A 19,540-nucleotide genomic window follows, 5' to 3' on the forward strand; every position below is an offset into this window, starting at 1 on the left:
TTTCTCAGCCATTGTGCAGTCTACACATTTCTCAGTCCTTGTGCAGTCTACACATTTCTTAGCCATTGTGCAGTCTACTCATTTCTCAGTCCTTGTGCAGTCTACACATTTCTCAGTCCTTGTGCAGTCTACACATTTCTCAGTCCTTGTGCAGTCTACACATTTCTTAGCCATTGTGCAGTCTACTCATTTCTCAGTCCTTGTGCAGTCTACACATTTCTTAGCCATTGTGCAGTCTACTCATTTCTCAGCCATTGTGCAGTCTACACATTTCTCAGTCCTTGTGCAGTCTACACATTTCTCAGTCCTTGTGCAGTCTACACATTTCTTAGCCATTGTGCAGTCTACACATTTCTCAGCCATTGTGCAGTCTACACATTTCTCAGTCCTTGTGCAGTCTACACATTTCTTAGCCATTGTGCAGTCTACTCATTTCTCAGTCCTTGTGCAGTCTACACATTTCTCAGCCATTGTGCAGTCTACACATTTCTCAGCCATTGTGCAGTCTACACATTTCTCAGTCCTTGTGCAGTCTACACATTTCTTAGCCATTGTGCAGTCTACTCATTTCTCAGTCCTTGTGCAGTCTACACATTTCTTAGCCATTGTGCAGTCTACTCATTTCTAAGCCATTGTGCAGTCTACACATTTCTCAGTCCTTGTGCAGTCTACACATTTCTTAGCCATTGTGCAGTCTACACATTTCTCAGCCATTGTGCAGTCTACTCATTTCTCAGCCATTGTGCAGTCTACTCATTTCTCAGCCATTGTGCAGTCTACTCATTTCTCAGCCATTGTGCAGTCTACTCATTTTTCAGCCATTGTGCAGTCTACTCATTTTTCAGCCATTGTGCAGTCTACACATCTCTCAGTCCTTGTGCAGTCTACTCATTTCTCAGTCCTTGTGCAGTCTACACATTTCTCAGCCATTGTGCAGTCTACTCATTTCTCAGCCATAGTGCAGTCTACACATTTCTTAGCTCTTGTGCAGTCTACACATTTTACAGCACTTGTGCATTTACACATTCAACTCGTCAAACAAAAATCACCTCCTGTCTCAGTGCTCTGTATAGCACTAATTATTTTGCCATTTCTTGCTTTAATGCTCAGTACCTCTCTTTCCTCAATGTTCCAATATATTTATTTCCTACTAAGTAGTAATGAGTAAACACCAGTATTACAATGAATGCTGTATGCCATGTTCTATTGATATAATTACTTTTTAGGGGAAAAAATGGTTAACACACAAACATTTAAAAAAAAAAAAAAATGATTCAGTCTACAAATATTCAAAACATTTGAGCTTGGAACGTTAGCTACAATGCAGATAACATTCTCTGGATCCACACATTTTTACCCAGAGACAAAGCATTCTACAGTGGCACCTGTTACCCAAATGATCTCGTTCTGCACACACTGGTTGGCACAAATGTACATTTCTCAAAAAGGCAACAATGAAATACTTTGAATCACCAACTGCTGAACATTCACCGACATGTAAAAGATAAAGGACATTCTAATGAAAGATACTCATTGTGATTGCGTCAGAATTGATGGATATTTTATAAACTCAATTGAGAGGGCATCTTGCTCTGTTTTCTTCTGAAGAAATTGACTGTGGATAATTTTAAGTAAATTATTTCTTTCCTGACTTTATAAGCTACGCTTTAATTGTAGAAAATATTTTAAATTCTTCACTTCTTGATTCTCAAATACTAATTAGGCCTGGAGATAAGTGGCAGACAGGGTAAAAATAAAATAAGTGGAGAAAGAAAAAAGCTCTTTGGGATTATTTTTCAAGAAACAAAATGTTATTCAGTTTGAGTTTGCAGAGACAATTACTTTGTTGCCCAGAAGAGATGTACGAGGATGGATATATTGTATATAATAATATAATGTGTTTCTAGTTAAAGCTATCACTATTTTATGTGAGAGCTGTTATTGTACATGTGGGTCATATCTAAATATGCTTCATGCACCAGTATATAATATTTCACATTAGATCTACTCAGAGAGCAAACAAGGGAAAAGACTTGCAGTCCCAAAACAAGTTGGGGATTTCGGGTATATGTTGAATTAATGAAATTAAAGTTGGTGACTTAGTCTAGAATCAAATTATATAATTGGCACCAAGCAAATTACAAGCACATAAAGCATCAGCAAAGGCAACCTGCCTGAAATCATCAGACATGTGGCCACACCTGGAAGGGCTCTGTGGGACAAATCTACTCCCAGCCAAATTCTTTAGCGCTCCACTGCTCACACTGTCAACTGTTAGTTTGGAGGATTGTTTGGTCATGGTAGGGATAACATGAGGCAGCTTAGTGAACCATAAAACATTGGCCTTACAGATAGGCACAGTGGACTTATCCACTCCCAGCCCTTCACTCCTACTTTGGCTGCCAAATGATTTGATTGTTGTCCGCTCAACGTGAGCCTCAGTGATGACATCACCACCCTTGTTCTGGGGATCTGATGTGTATGCTGCGCCCTTAGGATAGTAAAGTAGGGAATAGCTCTTCACACCACCCGCTTACTCCAGTCCAGGAAGGATATCTGTATGGTGATATATGGGACACTGAGTCCCCGTCCTCCATAAAATGTATTAGAAAAAAAGTCCAAGCACCAAAAGATATAGAAAAAACTGTTTATTCATTAAATTAAAATAATTACAGCGTACTGCATCTGGGGTAAGACACACAATCTACTCAGAGAGAATGCAGTGCCTTGTATTGAGTTGGTGATTAGTCAGTTTACATGATACAAGCATATTTACCTTTATTTTGCCATATGAAATAGCTGATTTTGCTTGTTGAAACCACAGCATACACTGCAAATTTGAATGCTGTCAAATTGGCTACAGAAAAGCTTTGTAAACAATAGGCAGCAACACAATTCAGCAGGGTGGAAAAGAGAAAGCCCAGTCAATTTGAAAGGGTGTTCCTGCAGCTACTTTAAATAAAACTGACTCTTATCAGCTTCTTGTCTTAATACATTGTCCTTTATTAAAGAGACAGTTTTAAATATCAGAGCGAGTGAATGATATTATACAGAGCAATAAGTAAAAGAATCCAAAAAGTTAGAAGCCAGGACTAGAATATTAATAGCCATGAATTCCCTAGCTTTCAAAATTTGTCAAGCCATGGATTAAATTATATGATGCTTATTTCAACTAGTAAAAAGCTATAGCATAGTATAAAACAGAACATCAATGTGAAACCTATAATGATACAACAAACAGGTAACAAGGTTTATTGGAAAGTTGTTTTTAACCAGTGAGGTTACTATAAATAACCAGAGTTAAAAGGACATTAAAGTCCGATTTTTTAATTATGCATCAGAAATAATTCACTCCATTACAAAACATATAGCTGTAAAATAAATGTTTCAAAACCTTTTAAGACACACCCCTTGACCAATATAAATAAGTGCCTGTACATATTAACCAATCAATTTTTTTAGGGCTAAATCACAGGAAAAGCAGGCAAAATAAAGTTTTTTTCAGTTATACATAATCAACCATTTTATGGGAAAAGAAAGAAAGGGACATGAAACCCCCCAAAAAACTTTCATTATTCAAATAAAGAATACAATTTTAAACCACTTTCCCCGATTTACTTCTGTTATCTAATTTGCTTCCTTCTCTTGGTATCCTTTGTTGAAGAAGCAGCATTGAACTACTGGGAGCTAGCTCAATGCACTGGGTGAGTCAATAGGATGAGGCATAAATGTGCAGTGACCAATCAGCTGCTCCTGAGTCTACCTAGGTATCCTTTTCAACAAAAGATATCAGGAGATCAAAATAAATTTGATAATAGAAGTAAATTGTAAAGTTGCTGAAAATCACATGCTCTATCTAAATTGTGAAAGAAAAGTTTTGGGCTTTATGAGTAGAATCGCATAATAACAATGCATAATAAAATGCAATAAAACTCACTCTGAATTTCAAATGAGCAGTAGATTTTTTTTTGCTGACAAAATTCCCTTCTATTTCCCTGCCTCCTATATCATCTGGACAGACATCAGGGGATAACAGATTCATATATGTATAAAAGGGCGAACACAAAAAAAAGGACTGCACAATTGGAAAAAAAATGTGCAAGCTCTTTCTCCCCTTTAATTTGTTCCCTTCTGGAGTGTATTGGATTGTTCACAAATAGCAGCTTTACCTTTATATTGGAATCTAAAATAGCTAATTTTACATGTGGTATCCCTACCTTTACTGAAAGTTTCTGTACTTAATTATTGGCTCTAGAAAGCTGTTTAAACTTAGCTAGTAGAATACATTACACTCATAGCGGGAGTTAGGAGAGATAAGTAATAACATGTTAATTTACAATTGTTCTCTCTTAAAGGGACAGTCTACACTAAAATTGTTATTGTTTAAAAAGATAGATAACGCCTTTACTACCCTTTCCCCAGCTTTGCACAACTAACATTGTTATATTAACATACTTTATAACCTTTAAACCTCTAAATTTCCTGTTTCTAAGCCACTATAGACAGCCTCTTATCAGATGATTTTGTATTTCCTTTTCACAACAGGAGCCTGCTAGTTTATGTGGGCCTTATAGATAACATTATGCTCACGACCGAGGAGTTATTTAAGATTTAGCACAACACAGTACTAACTGTAAGTCAATAGAAAATAAATAAAAAGTCATGTGATCAGGGGGCTGTCAGAAGATGCTTAGATACAAGGTAAGCACAGAGGTAAAAAAGTGTATTAATATAACCGAGTTGGTTATGGAAAACTGGGGAATGGGTAATAAAGGGATTATGTATCTTTTAAAACAATAACAATTCTATTGTAGACTGTCCCTTTAAGTATTGGGGTTTGGTGTACAGACGGAGATAATATAAAGAAGCACGTGTGTATAAAGAAAGTTAGATCTGAAAGCTCAACCCATTTTGATGGGTTGAGGTGTAAAAGAACAATCCCTGTTATTTCATATACACAATAAAGCTAAAAGTAGCAACTTATCATACATTTTATACTCCCTTTAACAATGCTATACCGAATATCTCTACCTATGCAATTGTATTTGAGTATAGCAAATGTGCAATACAGTGTAGTTGATCAGTCCAGGGCTTAAAGTGATGGTAAACTCTCCCCTTTTAAAAATCAGATCTGGAATGTAAGCGCTATTTTAGATGGGGTTTTATTCATCATGTGCAATGAAGATGCAGTATAACTTAGTTATTAATATAGATATGAAATTCAAATACCCCACGTTACACCACCCACTTCAAAAGTCAATTTTCCTGTCAGCTAAATGATTGAATTACTCTCCAATCAATGCTCTAGCTACAACAAAAGTGCCATATGGGGAGAGCGCTGATTGGACAACAATTCAATCTGTTAGCTCACAGAAAAGTTTACTTTTGAAGTGGGCGGAGGAGCATGCAGTATTTGAATTTCATATCTATATTAATAACTAAGTTATACTGCATCTTCATTACAGCTAATGAATTAAACTTCATCTAAAATAGCGCTTACATTCCAGATCTGATTTTATAAAGGGGAGAGTTTACCATCACTTTAAGCTGGTTATTGAGAGACATAAATAGAATTCATGCTGAGTGCTGCAATAAAGGGCAAATCCTAAAGAGAATGACATTAATGTATGTGTAGAGTTGCAATAAATATAAGAAAGAAGCATAAAATATCCAGACTTTCATGCTTCATTTACAAGATGCAACACCAGCTCTATGTCCTGCGGCCGGTGAAATGAAAACATCAAATGGCAGAAAAGTCTGCTCAGCTCAGACCTAGCTTCTAAATAATTAAAGAAAACAGGCAGTGAGACAGAAGAGGAGAGGAATATACAGACAGAGGTCACTTGTTCTGTATAAAGAGCACAATAGAACTTATGCAGAGAAACAGGAGATCTCAATAAACCTAACGAAGATTAAGACATCGCAAACCCGCTGTAGAAGCAAACTCAGCACAATTACATGCAACTCTATGGAGAGCGACAAATAGCGCAGCATTTTAGGCCTACAACATAACTGAAGTCAGCATTACAGGGCCTTTATTCATTTTTATTCCTGAAAATACTTTGACCGCAAAATGTCCCCATAAAATCCTGACTGACTCTAAATGCATAAAAGTCAGATGTGGGTAGAGATTCCTCAGGTATCTATAATACCACAAATAAGTTATTGATTATTACCTTAGAACCGTTAATAAATGTTGGAATCAAATGAAAGCAGTTTTAGATTATTCGTGATCATGGCCAACCAAGCATTTCTGCTCCCTCATTTCTCTCAATATTGTGTGTAGGAACCAGGGATGGTCATATCACCTATCTTTAAGACTCTCCTTATAGTAAGAAGTGTCAAGTGAGGATTGGTTTATTTCTGGTAGAAATTATAGCCGTTTTCCTCCCTCCACCTATACTTTTTTAAATATAAAGAACCATATTGCTACTCATTTGAAACATGCATATTTTCACTTTCAAAGAAGGCATTTCCTAGATGAATAGGGTTATTTTTGACAAAGAATGGATTTAGTTCCCTCCCCCATTTAAAGGGACATGAAACTCAAATTTTTTCTTTCATGATTTAGGTAGAACATACAATTTTAAACAACTTTCCAGTTTACTTCTATTATCAAATTAGATTCATTCTCTTGGTATCATTTGTTGAAGGAGAAGCAAGGCACTACTGGTTTCTATGTGTTACAGGCAAGACAGCCTAGTGTGTTGCCTATTGTAGAAGCTGTATATCTCCTTGAAGCACAATATGATTTAATAAAGATACTAAAAAATAAAAATAGGCCAATCAGCAAAATAATTCTAATAATGTTTTTAATATCAAATAATATCAAATTAAGGGATAGGTATCAGCTTCAATTTTATATAAAAGGGCATGCTACTTAGGTCTAAATATAATAATAATAATATACCTTCCACTTTCCAATCTCACTGCCATCACTTTAGCTACTCATGCCCACTGCATTACAGTCTAATGTCATTGCTCCTCGTTCATTCCTTGGCTAATTCTGTCCACTTCCAATACCTCTAAAAATGTATCACTTGCTCAAACAAGACACACCTGTATCTAATCCATTCAGTCTTCTTAACTATTGCAAAAATACTCTGTGGTGTCCCCAAAATGCATCTTTGTGTCATCTCCTCCACCGGCTTTGCTTAGCATTAAAGGGAAAGTCAAGTCCAAAAAAAACTTTCATGATTCAAATAGAGCATGTAATTTACTTTTAACACCAATTTTGCTTTGTTCTCTTCGTATTCTTAGTTGAAAGCTAAACCTAGGAGGTTCATATGCTAATTTCTTAGACCTTGAAGGCTGCCTCTAATCTAAATGCATTTTGATAGTTTTTCATCACTAGAGGGCATTAGTTCACGTGTTTCATATAGATAACATTGAGATCATGCACGTGAATTTACCATGGAGACAGCTCTGATTGGCTAAAATGCAAGTATGTCAAAAGAACTGAAATAAGGGGGCAGTCTGCCGAGGCTTAGATACAAGGTAATTACAGAGGTAAAACGTATAATTATAACTGTGTTGGTTATGCAAAACTGGGGAATGGGTAATAAAGGGATTATCTATCTTTTAAAACAATTCTGGTATTGACTGTCCCTTTAATAAAAAATTGTGACCCCAGCATAAAAACCCCTCAACAAAACTGTATCCTCCCAAGGTTTTTTCGTTTTATTTAAGAAGATTACAATCTATTCATAAACATCAAAACAACCTAGTTATTATGTGGTTTTCCAACAGCTTTTGGAGCTTAACTCCATCTATATGTTACTATAAAATGTTTAACAAAATACAATATTTTATTTTTAACATTACAATGTCCCTTTAAGATTTTGTCAAATACAAAACTGTGAAAGGTTAACCCATTCTTAGACCAGGCATTAACCCCTTCAATCATAAGTACTATGAATGGTCTCTTTATTTCTACTTGCGTTTGCTTTTTTATAAATGTAGTCGGTTATTGGTTTATTTTATTTACTAGTTCTAACATGTTTTCCTATTATTAATATAGCAATGTTATATGTATAACTGTAACAGGTGAGATCACATATTTCTCACTTCAATTATTTAGTGGATATAAAATTGAGCTGGTAGAAAGTGTTTGTTTTTTTCAGTCTCTAAATGTTAAGCAACAAATACATTTGCAATTTCTGAATGATTTGAATGTTTTCCGTTGTGTTTTATGTACCATGAAAACCCACCTGCTATCAAAGCTGGATAATAGCCAGGAACTAATATAGTGACAAAATGGTTTATAAGTCATTTTGCCGCAATGAACTCTAGGATGTATTAATTATAAAGGAAACAGAATTAGACGGCCGATAATAAATGTAATCCAAACCAGATGGTCTAACTCTTTGTTAGCTCTGAAATCTATTAAAGGGACAGTCTAGTCAAAATTAAACTTTCACGATTCAGATTTTAAAAAACGTTCCAATTTACTTTTATCATCAAATTTGTTTTGTTTTCTTGGTATTCTTTGTTGAAAGCTAAACCTCTTATGTCAGGGCATTTTGACATTTTTCACAGCTAGACAGTACTAGTTCATGTGTGCCATATAGATGACACTGTGCTCACTACCATGGAGCTACCAAGGAGTCAGCACTGATTGGCTAAAATGCAAGTCTGTCAAAAGAACTGAAATAAGGGGGCAGTCTGCAGAGGATTCGATACAAGGTAAAAAATTGATTAATATAACAGTGTTGGTTATGCAAAACTGGGGAATGGGTAATAAAGGGATTATCTGTCTTTTTAAATAATACAAATTCTGAAGTAGATTGTCTCTTAAAGAAAGTAAGTGCCTTTATTGGGACTTGAACTCAAGACACTTGTAAGAAAAGTATGTTGCTCTATCCACTAAGCCAGTGTTTCTCAACTCAAGTACCCCTAAAAAGCCGAATTTTCAGGATTAACTACAGTACAGGTGAAATAATTAGGATAGTAAATATATCATGTACATTTGGCATGTTTGCCATGCTAATAGTTAATTTAGTAGAAATAAATAAATACATATATCTTTCTTCCCAATTTCAAATATCCATAGTTTATTTTCCTGTTGCCTTTACTCATACACAGCCATTTGAAGATGTAAAAAATCCCACTTTTTGAAATAACACAAATTAAACTTTTGGCACTGGAAAATGTATTGTCCCAAGTCCCTGTATGCCAACAACTATAGCTCATATTTGCCTTTTATTTCTTATAAGCTGAGACCAGGGACATATGGAGGGAGGGTAATGCTCTCCCCACTAAGCCGTATCATTGATAAATACAATTAAAAATTAAACATTTGGAAAAGGAAGACATCATCTCATAGAGCACCCCCTTTAGAAAACTTTAAGAAAAAAAAATCTTAGAATGGAAACTCTCAACAAACTATGGCTGAGGCCCATAACTGGTTAATCTAACCCATTTTTTTTAAGAGTTGGCACCTGGAACACACAACATTTATGTAGTTTTCTACAAGGTATTGGTAAAATGAAAAGTCAGCTTCAGGGCAGCAATACACTAAAGGAACCTAGCTTATCTACTGAGTCTATGACAAGGGCATGTGTGTGTGTAACAACCAATCAGCAGCTTGCTCCCAGAAGTCCATTGCTGTATCTGAGCCAACCTAGGCTTTTCTACAAAGGATACCAACACAGCAAAAATGGAGAACAGAAATAAAAGGAAATGTTACTTATAATTGAAATCTCTATCTGAATCATGAAATGTATCTGACTTTCATATCTCTTTAATGTTTTGACTATTGTGTCCATTGAAAGCATTTTCTCTCTTTCTCTCTCTACAAAGACTTTACTGACTCAGCAGAATACAGTTCTGACGCTATGTGATTTTGACTGAAAGGACAATGACTAATTTTAGAGTTGGTGGGTTTTAAGTGATTCACTTTAGCACTCATCTTTCTAATCAACAGTGAAAATGAAGCACATATTTTAATAAGGGAGCTACAAAGTTTTTTTTTAATACTGAGCAGTAATTGCAAATCAGGTCACATCAGCATATGCAATGATTCACACAACAATGATAGGATATGACCTAGAAAAAGGTACTAATTGAAATGGATGGTCTGGGGAATATAGAAAAGCAAAGCATATCAAAACATTAATTATGAGAACAAATTATCACCAGTTATCACAACAGCAAATATGTGTAGAATACTCATATGGCCGATGTTTTGGCTCCTGCTGAAAATGACAAAGCCGTAATAATATTAATGAATAAGTGACCGTGACTTGGAGTTCATTGCTAACTCATTTTAAAAGGGAAATGTTTTTGTGATAAAACAATTATCCTGTTTCACTGTTTGACACTTATTATGGTCCTCAAAGAAATTAAGATTAAAGGGATATATATATATATACAGGTTAGTGTTTGTGTATGTATATATATATATATATATATATATATATATATAAAATATATATATATATATACACACACAAACACTAACACGGTCACAGATATATATATCATAAATGAACAAGTAAGTCCTGTATTACAAAATATCTAAAAAAAAATAATAAAAAAATAATGTAAAATGTCATTTGGCTAGCAAAGCTTTGCAACCCAATATCAGACACTTTTAAAAGCCTCATCTTCTCTGCTGAGGCCAATTAAGGACAAATATAAATAGCTATTACACTCATTAAGCAATCACTGTGTAGAATTCATCATCATTAAGCTTATGAAGTCTGGAGTATAAATTTCAAGGAAAGGGTCAAGAAATAATTAAAGTATATTGCATTACCATTACTACACAATAAAACATATTATGGGGAATTCAGTTTTATGATTTATGTCGCTTTAAGTAGATTTTAAACTTACACACTGGAGGCAGCTCATACTCCACTTCTAGGACAACCCGTTCACCAACATTCTTTAGCAGACTGATGATCTCATCATGGCGAAACTTTGTGAGGTTAATGCCATTCACAGATTTGATATAATCTCCGACATTCAGTTGGTCACTTCTGCAATAGATATCAATAGGTATTGGTATGTCAGATATCTGGCATGTAATGTTATTTATATGCTAGTGTTATTTTATGCATCTACAGATAAGGAGAACACCATTTTGGTTAAAAGTACTTTAAAGGGACACAATACCAAAGTTTTTTCTTTCATGATTCAGATGCAGCTTACAATTTTAAACAGCTTTACAATGTTTTTCTATTATCAAATTTTCTTTTGTTTTCTTGTTATCCTATGATGAAAAGCAGGAGCATGCACGTTTGTGAAGCATTATATGGCAGCGGTTTTCCAAAAATGTTATACATTAGCAAGAGCACAAGATGGCAGCACTATTTCCTGCCGTGTAGTGATCCAGACATGTGCACGCTACCTATCTAGATATCTCCTCAACAAAGAACACCATGAGAATGAATCCAATTTGATAGCAGTCCTGGAAACTTTTTTAAAAATTGTATTCTCTGACTGAATCATGAAAGAAAAAATTTGGGTTTCATGTCCCTTTAATCTCTCATAATCTATAATATTCATATAAAAGAGAGTGCATTTCTTTTTTTTTTTTTTACCAGTAATAACAACCAATAATGAAAAATGAACTGCCAATAAACAATGAGAATGGCTGATTGAAAAGGGTCCACCTGCAGCCATTAACATGATCCCAGTAATAAGTGACAGACAGTGATCAACTTCTTAATTAGACGCATTTTGCAAATATTTACTTTCACCTGACCTATTACCGATTCAGCAGTAAGCCACGAACATGCGCCACATTCAAATGTGACTTACTGCTGTATTGGTAGCAAGTTGTGTACATTTTACAGTTATCACTACAACAATAATAATTTTAATGAAAGCTTTTATATCCCTTTAATTTACAACAAATTGTAAACACTCGTTAAGTAATTAAAATTTTCAAATATGTTGCTGTTTTTTCTTTTTTTCCTAAAATTTCAATGACAGCAATGCAACTTTTCTAAAGGAACAGTGAAATATAGGGCAAATAAAACATTTGACAGCATATTCAACTAATATAGTATTTGACAATTGTCAAAAATACATTCAAAATAGTAGATAACATTTATGTAGCACAATATCATATTTTTATTTTACGTTACTGAAAGGCTTGATGAATTGTCCCAGTCAGGGTGACCCGGAGTTCAGTTCCTCCATGAAACAGAACATAGTATCATAGCACATTGGGTCTATCTGTCATGAATCAACACCTATACCTGCTCAATAGACTCCAAAATCATTCCTGGCTCTGCTCAGGATTTCGTTAACGTACAACTAAAAGTGATGGTAAATTTCATACATTAAGAATGTTGCAATTAAAAATATATTATAGTGTACAAACAAAACTGCATAATCATTTTTTTTTTAAAGTAAATAAATATATTTTATAATAAAAGATTTATAATCTTAATTGGTATCTTCGTTCCTCCATCCCCCTTCATTGCCTCTTTTGACTGGGCTGTGACAAAGAGAACAGCCCCACCCACTCTCTACATAGGCTTCCTAAGGGCTTTCAAATGGTTGGACTTCAAGAGTGTCATATGACACACACACTGATTGGATATTTATTGGAATTGTCATTAAAATAAATAAATGTAAAAAAAATAGTTAATCCCAGTGACCTGGCATAACATTGTAATAGATGCATTACTATAGGCACAGATTTAACCATTTCACTGATGGATACAAAAAGTAAAAATATACTTTTTAATGGAAAAAATTACATATTGCATTTGATTAGCTAAAGTTTACTATCATTTTAATACCCTAAAACATGACTACCAGATTATATTGATCCAAATACAATTAGCACTAATGTAAATGATTCTTCATCATCCTGTAGCAACGGAAAAGGTTACAAGCATTGGTTCTGAGAATTCTTGTGCTGAAAATAGACTTTGCCACCAAGCACAGGAAATATGAACTTACAGATCCACTATAAATACAACACTTAATTAACTAAGTTCTAAAAAAACCCCAGATAATCTTGGATTGCAGTTATAGAGAACCTAGGACGAAATTAACCAAGTTTTCAGTAATAAGGGATTTTTTCCCCCATAAATTTAGAATGATTGATTTCCAGTCATATCATTCTAGATGCGTTTTCAGTGTTAATGTAATTGAAAAAATATTTTTCATTGAGGACCCTTATTTTAACACTCTGGACAACTCAGCTGTAGTATGCCTCAAGTCACGGACCTACTCTGGTGCAAGGTTTTTTTGGGTCCCCACAAAGGTGACTCAGTAGTAAGCAATAGTAATAATATTCATGCTGCTTTCTATAAGGAATTTGAGCATAGATGGATAGGAAGATAGGTAGAAGATAGATAGATGGACCTGGAAACAGGACTAAAAAAGTCTCTCTCCTGCATTAGGATTGTGCATATTCTGCACATGCCTATGTATAGACTGGCTAATATGGGCCCCCAACACTTGGGTCCTGGTACCACTGAACCTGTTGCACCAATGGTTGTTCCAACCCTGTATGCCCCCCATCTAGGGTAGGCTGGGATTGCGTGGCCATACCCCAGATCCGTGTTGTTGGCTATTTTTTGGTAAGGGAGCCTATAGGGAGGGACCATGGGAAACAACCAAATCTGAATAACTCTGCAAAAATGCAGATAATTGGGAGATCTGCTGTAAGTCGATTCATTTTGCTTGTTTCACTGGAATTGTAATCAATACAAATATATCACAGTAAAGTTAGAAGAAATAGAAATGTACTGAAAGCACTTGTGACAACTTAACATTACTGCTAAAAAATCAAATACAAGAAGAAGAATTACATGGCAAAAAAATATAAGCTAACATTAAAGTCAGTATTCAGAAAGAAATAAAAGAGAAAGAAAGAATCCAGAAAGGAAAAAATATAATTACTCGTTTGAATTGCTTCCCCCACTGTCTCTTCGTATGGAAATAATAGACTAACTAAATACAACATTTGCACTACTTTTCTTAAAGGGATATAGATGTGAAACAGTGGCCCTTTAGTAAAAACAAACATGTTAAATTAAAAGAAACACAAAAAGTATTTGTGTTAAAAAAAAGCAAATAACTTACATGTTTTCTTGCAAAATGAGCACAAAGCCGTAGCTCTCAAGAAGAGAAGTTATCAACATATCAGCCCACTTAAGTTGCAATTTGCCTCTACTGAGCATGGGCAAAATTGAATGTAGGACATCGTGGGGCTGTGACAAGAAGTAATAGACCCTTCACAAATGGAGTTTAAAAAAGAAATACAATGATGAATAATACATATTGCAATGATTTATATTAAATATGACCCATTGCTTAGTTTTTTTAAGAGGACACATTCCCAGCCAATCACGGAAAGGAATAAGTACAGAAGTGAGCATTTGATGGACAGGGAAAAGCATAAAAACTAAATTTATGCTTTCCTGATAAATTTCTTTCTTTTGCGATGTACCGAGTCCACGGATTCATCCTTACTTGTGGGATATTATCCTTCCTAACAGGAAGTGGCAAAGAGAGCACCACAACAGAGCTGTCTATATAGCTCCCCCCTTAACTCCACCCCCCAATCATTCGACCAAAGGCCAAGGAAGAAAAGGAGAAACTATAAGCATAAATTTTGTTTTCTTTTGCATGATGTACAGAGTCCACGGATTCATCCTTACTTGTGGGATACCAATACCAAAGCTTTAGGACACGGATGAAGGGAGGGACAAGACAGGAACCTAAACGAAAGGCACCACTGCTTGCAAAACCTCTCTCCCAAAAATAGCCTCCGAAGAAGCAAAAGTATCAAATTTGTAAAATTTTGAAAAGGTATGGAGCGACGACCAAGTTGCCGCCTTACAAATCTGTTCAACAGAAGCATCATTTTTAAAAGCCCATGTGGAAGCTACCGCTCTAGTAGAATGAGCTGTAATCCTTTCAGGAGGCTGCTGTCCAGCAGTCTCATAAGAGAAACGGATGATGCTTTTCAGCCAAAAGGAAAGAGGTAGCCGTAGCCTTTTGACCCCTACACTTTCCAGAATAGACAACAAACAAAGAAGATGTTTGACGAAAATCTTTGGTTGCCTGCAAATAAAATTTCAAAGCACGAACCACGTCCAAGTTGTGCAACAGACGTTCCTTCTTACAAGAAGGATTAGGACACAGAGAAGGAACAACAATTTCCTGATTGATATTCCTGTTAGTAACAACCTTAGGTAGGAACCCAGGCTTGGTACGCAAAACCACCTTATCAGCATGGAACACAAGATAAGGTGAGTCACATTGTAATGCAGATAGTTCAGAAACTCTTCGAGCTGAAGAAATAGCAACTAGGAACAAAACTTTCCAAGATAAAAGCTTAATATCTATGGAATGCATGGGTTCAAACGGAACCCCCTGAAGAACTCTAAGAACCAAATTTAGACTCCATGGCGGAGCAAAACAGGCTTAATTCTAGCTAAAGCCTGACAAAAAGCCTGAACGTCTGGAACATCTGCCAGACGCTTGTGCAACAAAATAGACAGAGCAGATATCTGTCCTTTTAGGGAACTAGCTGACAATTCTTTCTCCAATCCCTCTTGGAGAAAAGACAAAATCCTAGGAATCCTAATTTTACTCCAGGAGAAGCCTTTGGATTTGCACCAAAAAAGATATTTACGCCATATCTTATGATAGATTTTCCTGGTAACAGGCTTTCGAGCCTGAATCAAGGTATTTATGACCGACTCAGAGAAACCCCGCTTTGATAGAACCAAGCGTTCAATCTCCAAGCAGTCAGTTGCAGAGAAATTAGATTTGGATGCTTGAATGGACCTTGAATCAGAAGGTCCTGTCTCAGTGGCAGAGACCATGGTGGAAGAGATGACATGTCCACCAGGTCTGCATACCAAGTCCTGCGTGGCCACGCATGCGCTATCAAAATCACTGATGCTCTCTCCTGTTTGATTCTGGCAATCAGACGTGGAGGGAAAGGTGGAAACACATAAGCCAGGTTGAACGACCAGGGTACTGCTAGAGCATCTATCAGTACTGCCTGAGGATCCCTTGACCTGGAGCCGTAATGAGGAAGTTTGACGTTCTGACGAGACGCCATCAGATATAATTCTGGTGTGCCCCATAGCTGAACCAGTTGAGCAAACACCTCCGGATGGAGTACCCACTCCCCCAGATGAAAAGTCTGACGACTTAGAAAATCTGCCTCCCAGTTCTCTACACCTGGGATATAGATCGCTGACAGATGGCAAGAGTGAGCCTCTGCCCATCGGATTATCCTTGAGACCTCTATCATGTTCCGCCCTGATGATTGATATAAACCACAGTTGTGATGTCCGACTGAAACCTGATGAATCTGGCCGAAGCCAGCTGAGGCCATGCCTGGAGAGCATTGAATATCGCTCTTAATTCCAGAATATTTATCCTCCCGAGTCCACAAACCCTGTGCTTTCAGGGAATTCCAAACTGCACCCCAGCCCAGAAGGCTGGCGTCTGTCGTCACTATAACCCATTCTGGCCTGTGGAAACACATTCCCTGGGACAGATGATCCTGTGACAACCACCAAAGAAGAGAGTCTCTGGTTTCTTGATCCAGATTTATCGGAGGAGATAAATCCGCATAATCCCCATTCCACTGATTGAGCATGCATAGTTGCAGTGGTCTGAGATGCAAGCGAGCAAATGGAACTATGTCCATTGCCGCTACCATTAGACCGATTACCTCCATACACTGAGCCACTGACGGCCGAGGAATGGAGTGAAGAGCTCGGCAGATGGACAAAATCTTCGATTTCCTGATTTCCGTCAGAAATATTTTCATGTCCACTGAGTCTATCAGAGTCCCTAGAAATGAAACTCTTGTGAGGGGGGAAAGAGAACTCTTTTTTACGTTCACCTTCCACCCGTGAGATCTTAGAAAGGCCAACACTAAGTCCGTGTGAGACTTGGCTAGTTGGAAAGTCGACGCTTGAATTAGAATGTCGTCTAGATAAGGCGCCACTGCTATGCCCCGTGGCCTTAGAACCGCCAGAAGGGACCCTAGAACCTTCATGAAAATTTGTGGCGCCGTGGCCAACACGAAAGGAAGAGCCACAAACTGATAATGCTTGTCCAGAAAGGCGACCCTGAGGAACTGGTGATGATCTTTGTGGATAGGAATGTGTAGATACGCAGCCTTTAAGTCCACGGTGGTCATATATTGACCCTCCTGGATCAATGGTAAGATAGTCCGAATGGTCTCCATCTTGAAAGATGGGACTCTAAGGAATTGGTTTAGGATCTTGAGATCCAAAATTGGTCTGAAGGTTCCCTCTTTTTTGGGAACTACAAACAGATTGGAGTAGAACCCCTGCCCCTGCTCTGCTTTTGGAACTGGGCAGATCACTCCCATGGTAAAAAGGTCATCTACACAGCGTAAGAACGCCTCTCTTTTTGTCTGGTTTACAGACAATTGAGAAAGATGGAACCTCCCCCTTGGAGGAGATTCCTTGAAATCTAGAAGGTATTCCTGGGTTACAATTTCTACTGCCCAGGAATCCTGAACGTCTCTTGCCCAGGCCTGAGCAAAGAGAGAGAGTCTGCCCCCTACTAGATCCGGTCCCGGATTGGGGGCTACCCCTTCATGCTGACTTAGTGGCAGCAGCAGGCTTTTTGGCCTGTTTACCCTTGTTCCAAGCCTGATTAGGTCTCCAGGTTGGCTTGGATTGAGCAAAGTTCCCCTCTTGCTTTGCAGCAGAGGAGGAGTAAGTGGGAACACTCTTGAAGTTTCGAAAGGAACGAAAATTATTTTGTTTGGTCCTTGTCTTATTTGACTTATCCTGAGGGAGGGTATGACCCTTCCCTCCAGTAATGTCTGAAATGATCTCTTTCAGTGCAGGCCCAAATAGGGTCTTACCTTTGAAAGGGATGGACAAAAGCTTAGATTTAGATGACACATCAGCTGACCAGGACTTAAGTCATAATGCTCTACGCACTAAAATGGCAAAACCTGAATTTTTTGCCGCTAACTTAGCAAGATGAAAAGCGGCGTCTGTAATAAAAGAATTAGCTAACTTGAGAGCCTTAATTCTGTCCAGAATATCATCTAGTGGGGTCTCCATCTGAAGAGCCTCTTCTAGAGCCCAAAACCAAAAGGCAGCTGCAGTGGTTACAGGAACAATGCACGCTATAGGTTGAAGAAGAAAACCTTGATGAACAAAAATTTTCTTTGGAGACCCTCTAATTTTTTATCCATAGGATCAATGAAAGCACAGCTGTCTTCAATAGGTATAGTTGTACGCTTAGCTAGAGTAGAAATAGCTCCCTCCACCTTAGGGACCGTCTGCCATGAGTCCTTTACGGTGTCAGAAATGGGAAACATTTTCTTAAAAACAGGAGGGGGAGCAAACAGAATACCTGGTCTATCCCACTCCTTAGTAACAATGTCCGAAATCCTCTTAGGGACCGGAAAAACATCAGTGTAAACAGGAACCTCTAAATATTTGTCCATTTTACACAATTTCTCTGGAACTACAATAGGGTCACAATCATCCAGAGTAGCTAAAACCTCCCTAAGCAATAAGCGGAGGTGCTCTAGCTTAAATTTAAATGCCGTCATATCTGAATCTGTCTGAGGGAACATCTTTCCTGAATCAGAAATTTCTCCCTCAGACAGCAAATCCCTCATCCCTACCTCAGAACATTGTGAGAGAATATCGGATACGGCTACTAAAGCGTCAGAAGGCTCAGCATTTGTTCTTAACCCAGAGCTACTGCGCTTCCCTTGCAGCCCTGGCAGTTTAGATAAAACCTTTGTGACGGTAGTATTCATAACTGAAGCCATATCATGCAAGGTGAAAGAATTAGACGCACTAGAAGTACTTGGCGTTGCTTGTGCGGGCGTTACTGGTTGTGACACTTGGGGAGAACTAGATGGCAAAATCTAATTTCCTTCTGTCTGAGAATCATTTAATGCCAAATTTCAAAAGTCAAAATATGCTGTTTGCAATTTATAGACATATCAGTACAAGTGGGACACATTCTAAGAGGGGGTTCCACAATGGATTCTAAAAAAATTGAGCAATGAGTTTCCTCAGTTTCAGACATGTTTAACAGACTAGTAATAAAGCAAGCAAGCTTGGAAAAACACTTTATTTAATGAAAAAAACACAATTTGCAAAAACGGTACTGTGCCTTTAAAGGGACACTAAACCCAGAAAAAAAGTCATCTTAAATTGAAATATCGATATGTTTTCTATATTTTTGTAATTTGCATTGTGTTTATAATATTTACCCTTTCTTAGCAATCCGATTGCGAAAATACAAGGTTTTCCAAACCCACCGACGGCGATTCATTACCATTATCCAATTCTGAACGATAACCCAGGTTATGAAAATGGCGTCGGTTTGATGATATGCACATGCGCGATATACTGTCCACGTCATTCTTGACGTAACTCACAGCAAACCAGCAGACCTGCTGTGTTGATATCAGACAGAGCTGCTGAATAGAGCAGGTAAGTGTGGATCGCTGCGAGAATCTCCCTAGTAATAACGAGCATTAATTCTATATGTATAGAAAAACGGACAAAATTATCAATGAAACCCATATTAATTT

At 37.1% G+C, this 19,540-nt stretch overlaps 1 protein-coding gene across 10 annotated transcripts in view; it reads right to left on the reverse strand.

Moving 5' to 3' along the window:
- Positions 1-19,540, reverse strand: part of GRIP1 (glutamate receptor interacting protein 1) — a 920,176-nt gene that overhangs the window by 405,419 nt on the left and 495,217 nt on the right. For all 10 annotated transcript variants that reach the window (XM_053716876.1, XM_053716872.1, XM_053716874.1 and 7 more), the window contains one exon: positions 10,837-10,982. In XM_053716876.1, coding sequence (XP_053572851.1) covers positions 10,837-10,982 — 146 coding nt within the window. The remainder of the gene's footprint in view (positions 1-10,836; positions 10,983-19,540) is intronic.

Source organism: Bombina bombina, chromosome 6 (genome assembly GCF_027579735.1).
Source record: "Bombina bombina isolate aBomBom1 chromosome 6, aBomBom1.pri, whole genome shotgun sequence".
Taxonomy (NCBI): Eukaryota; Metazoa; Chordata; class Amphibia; order Anura; family Bombinatoridae; genus Bombina; species Bombina bombina.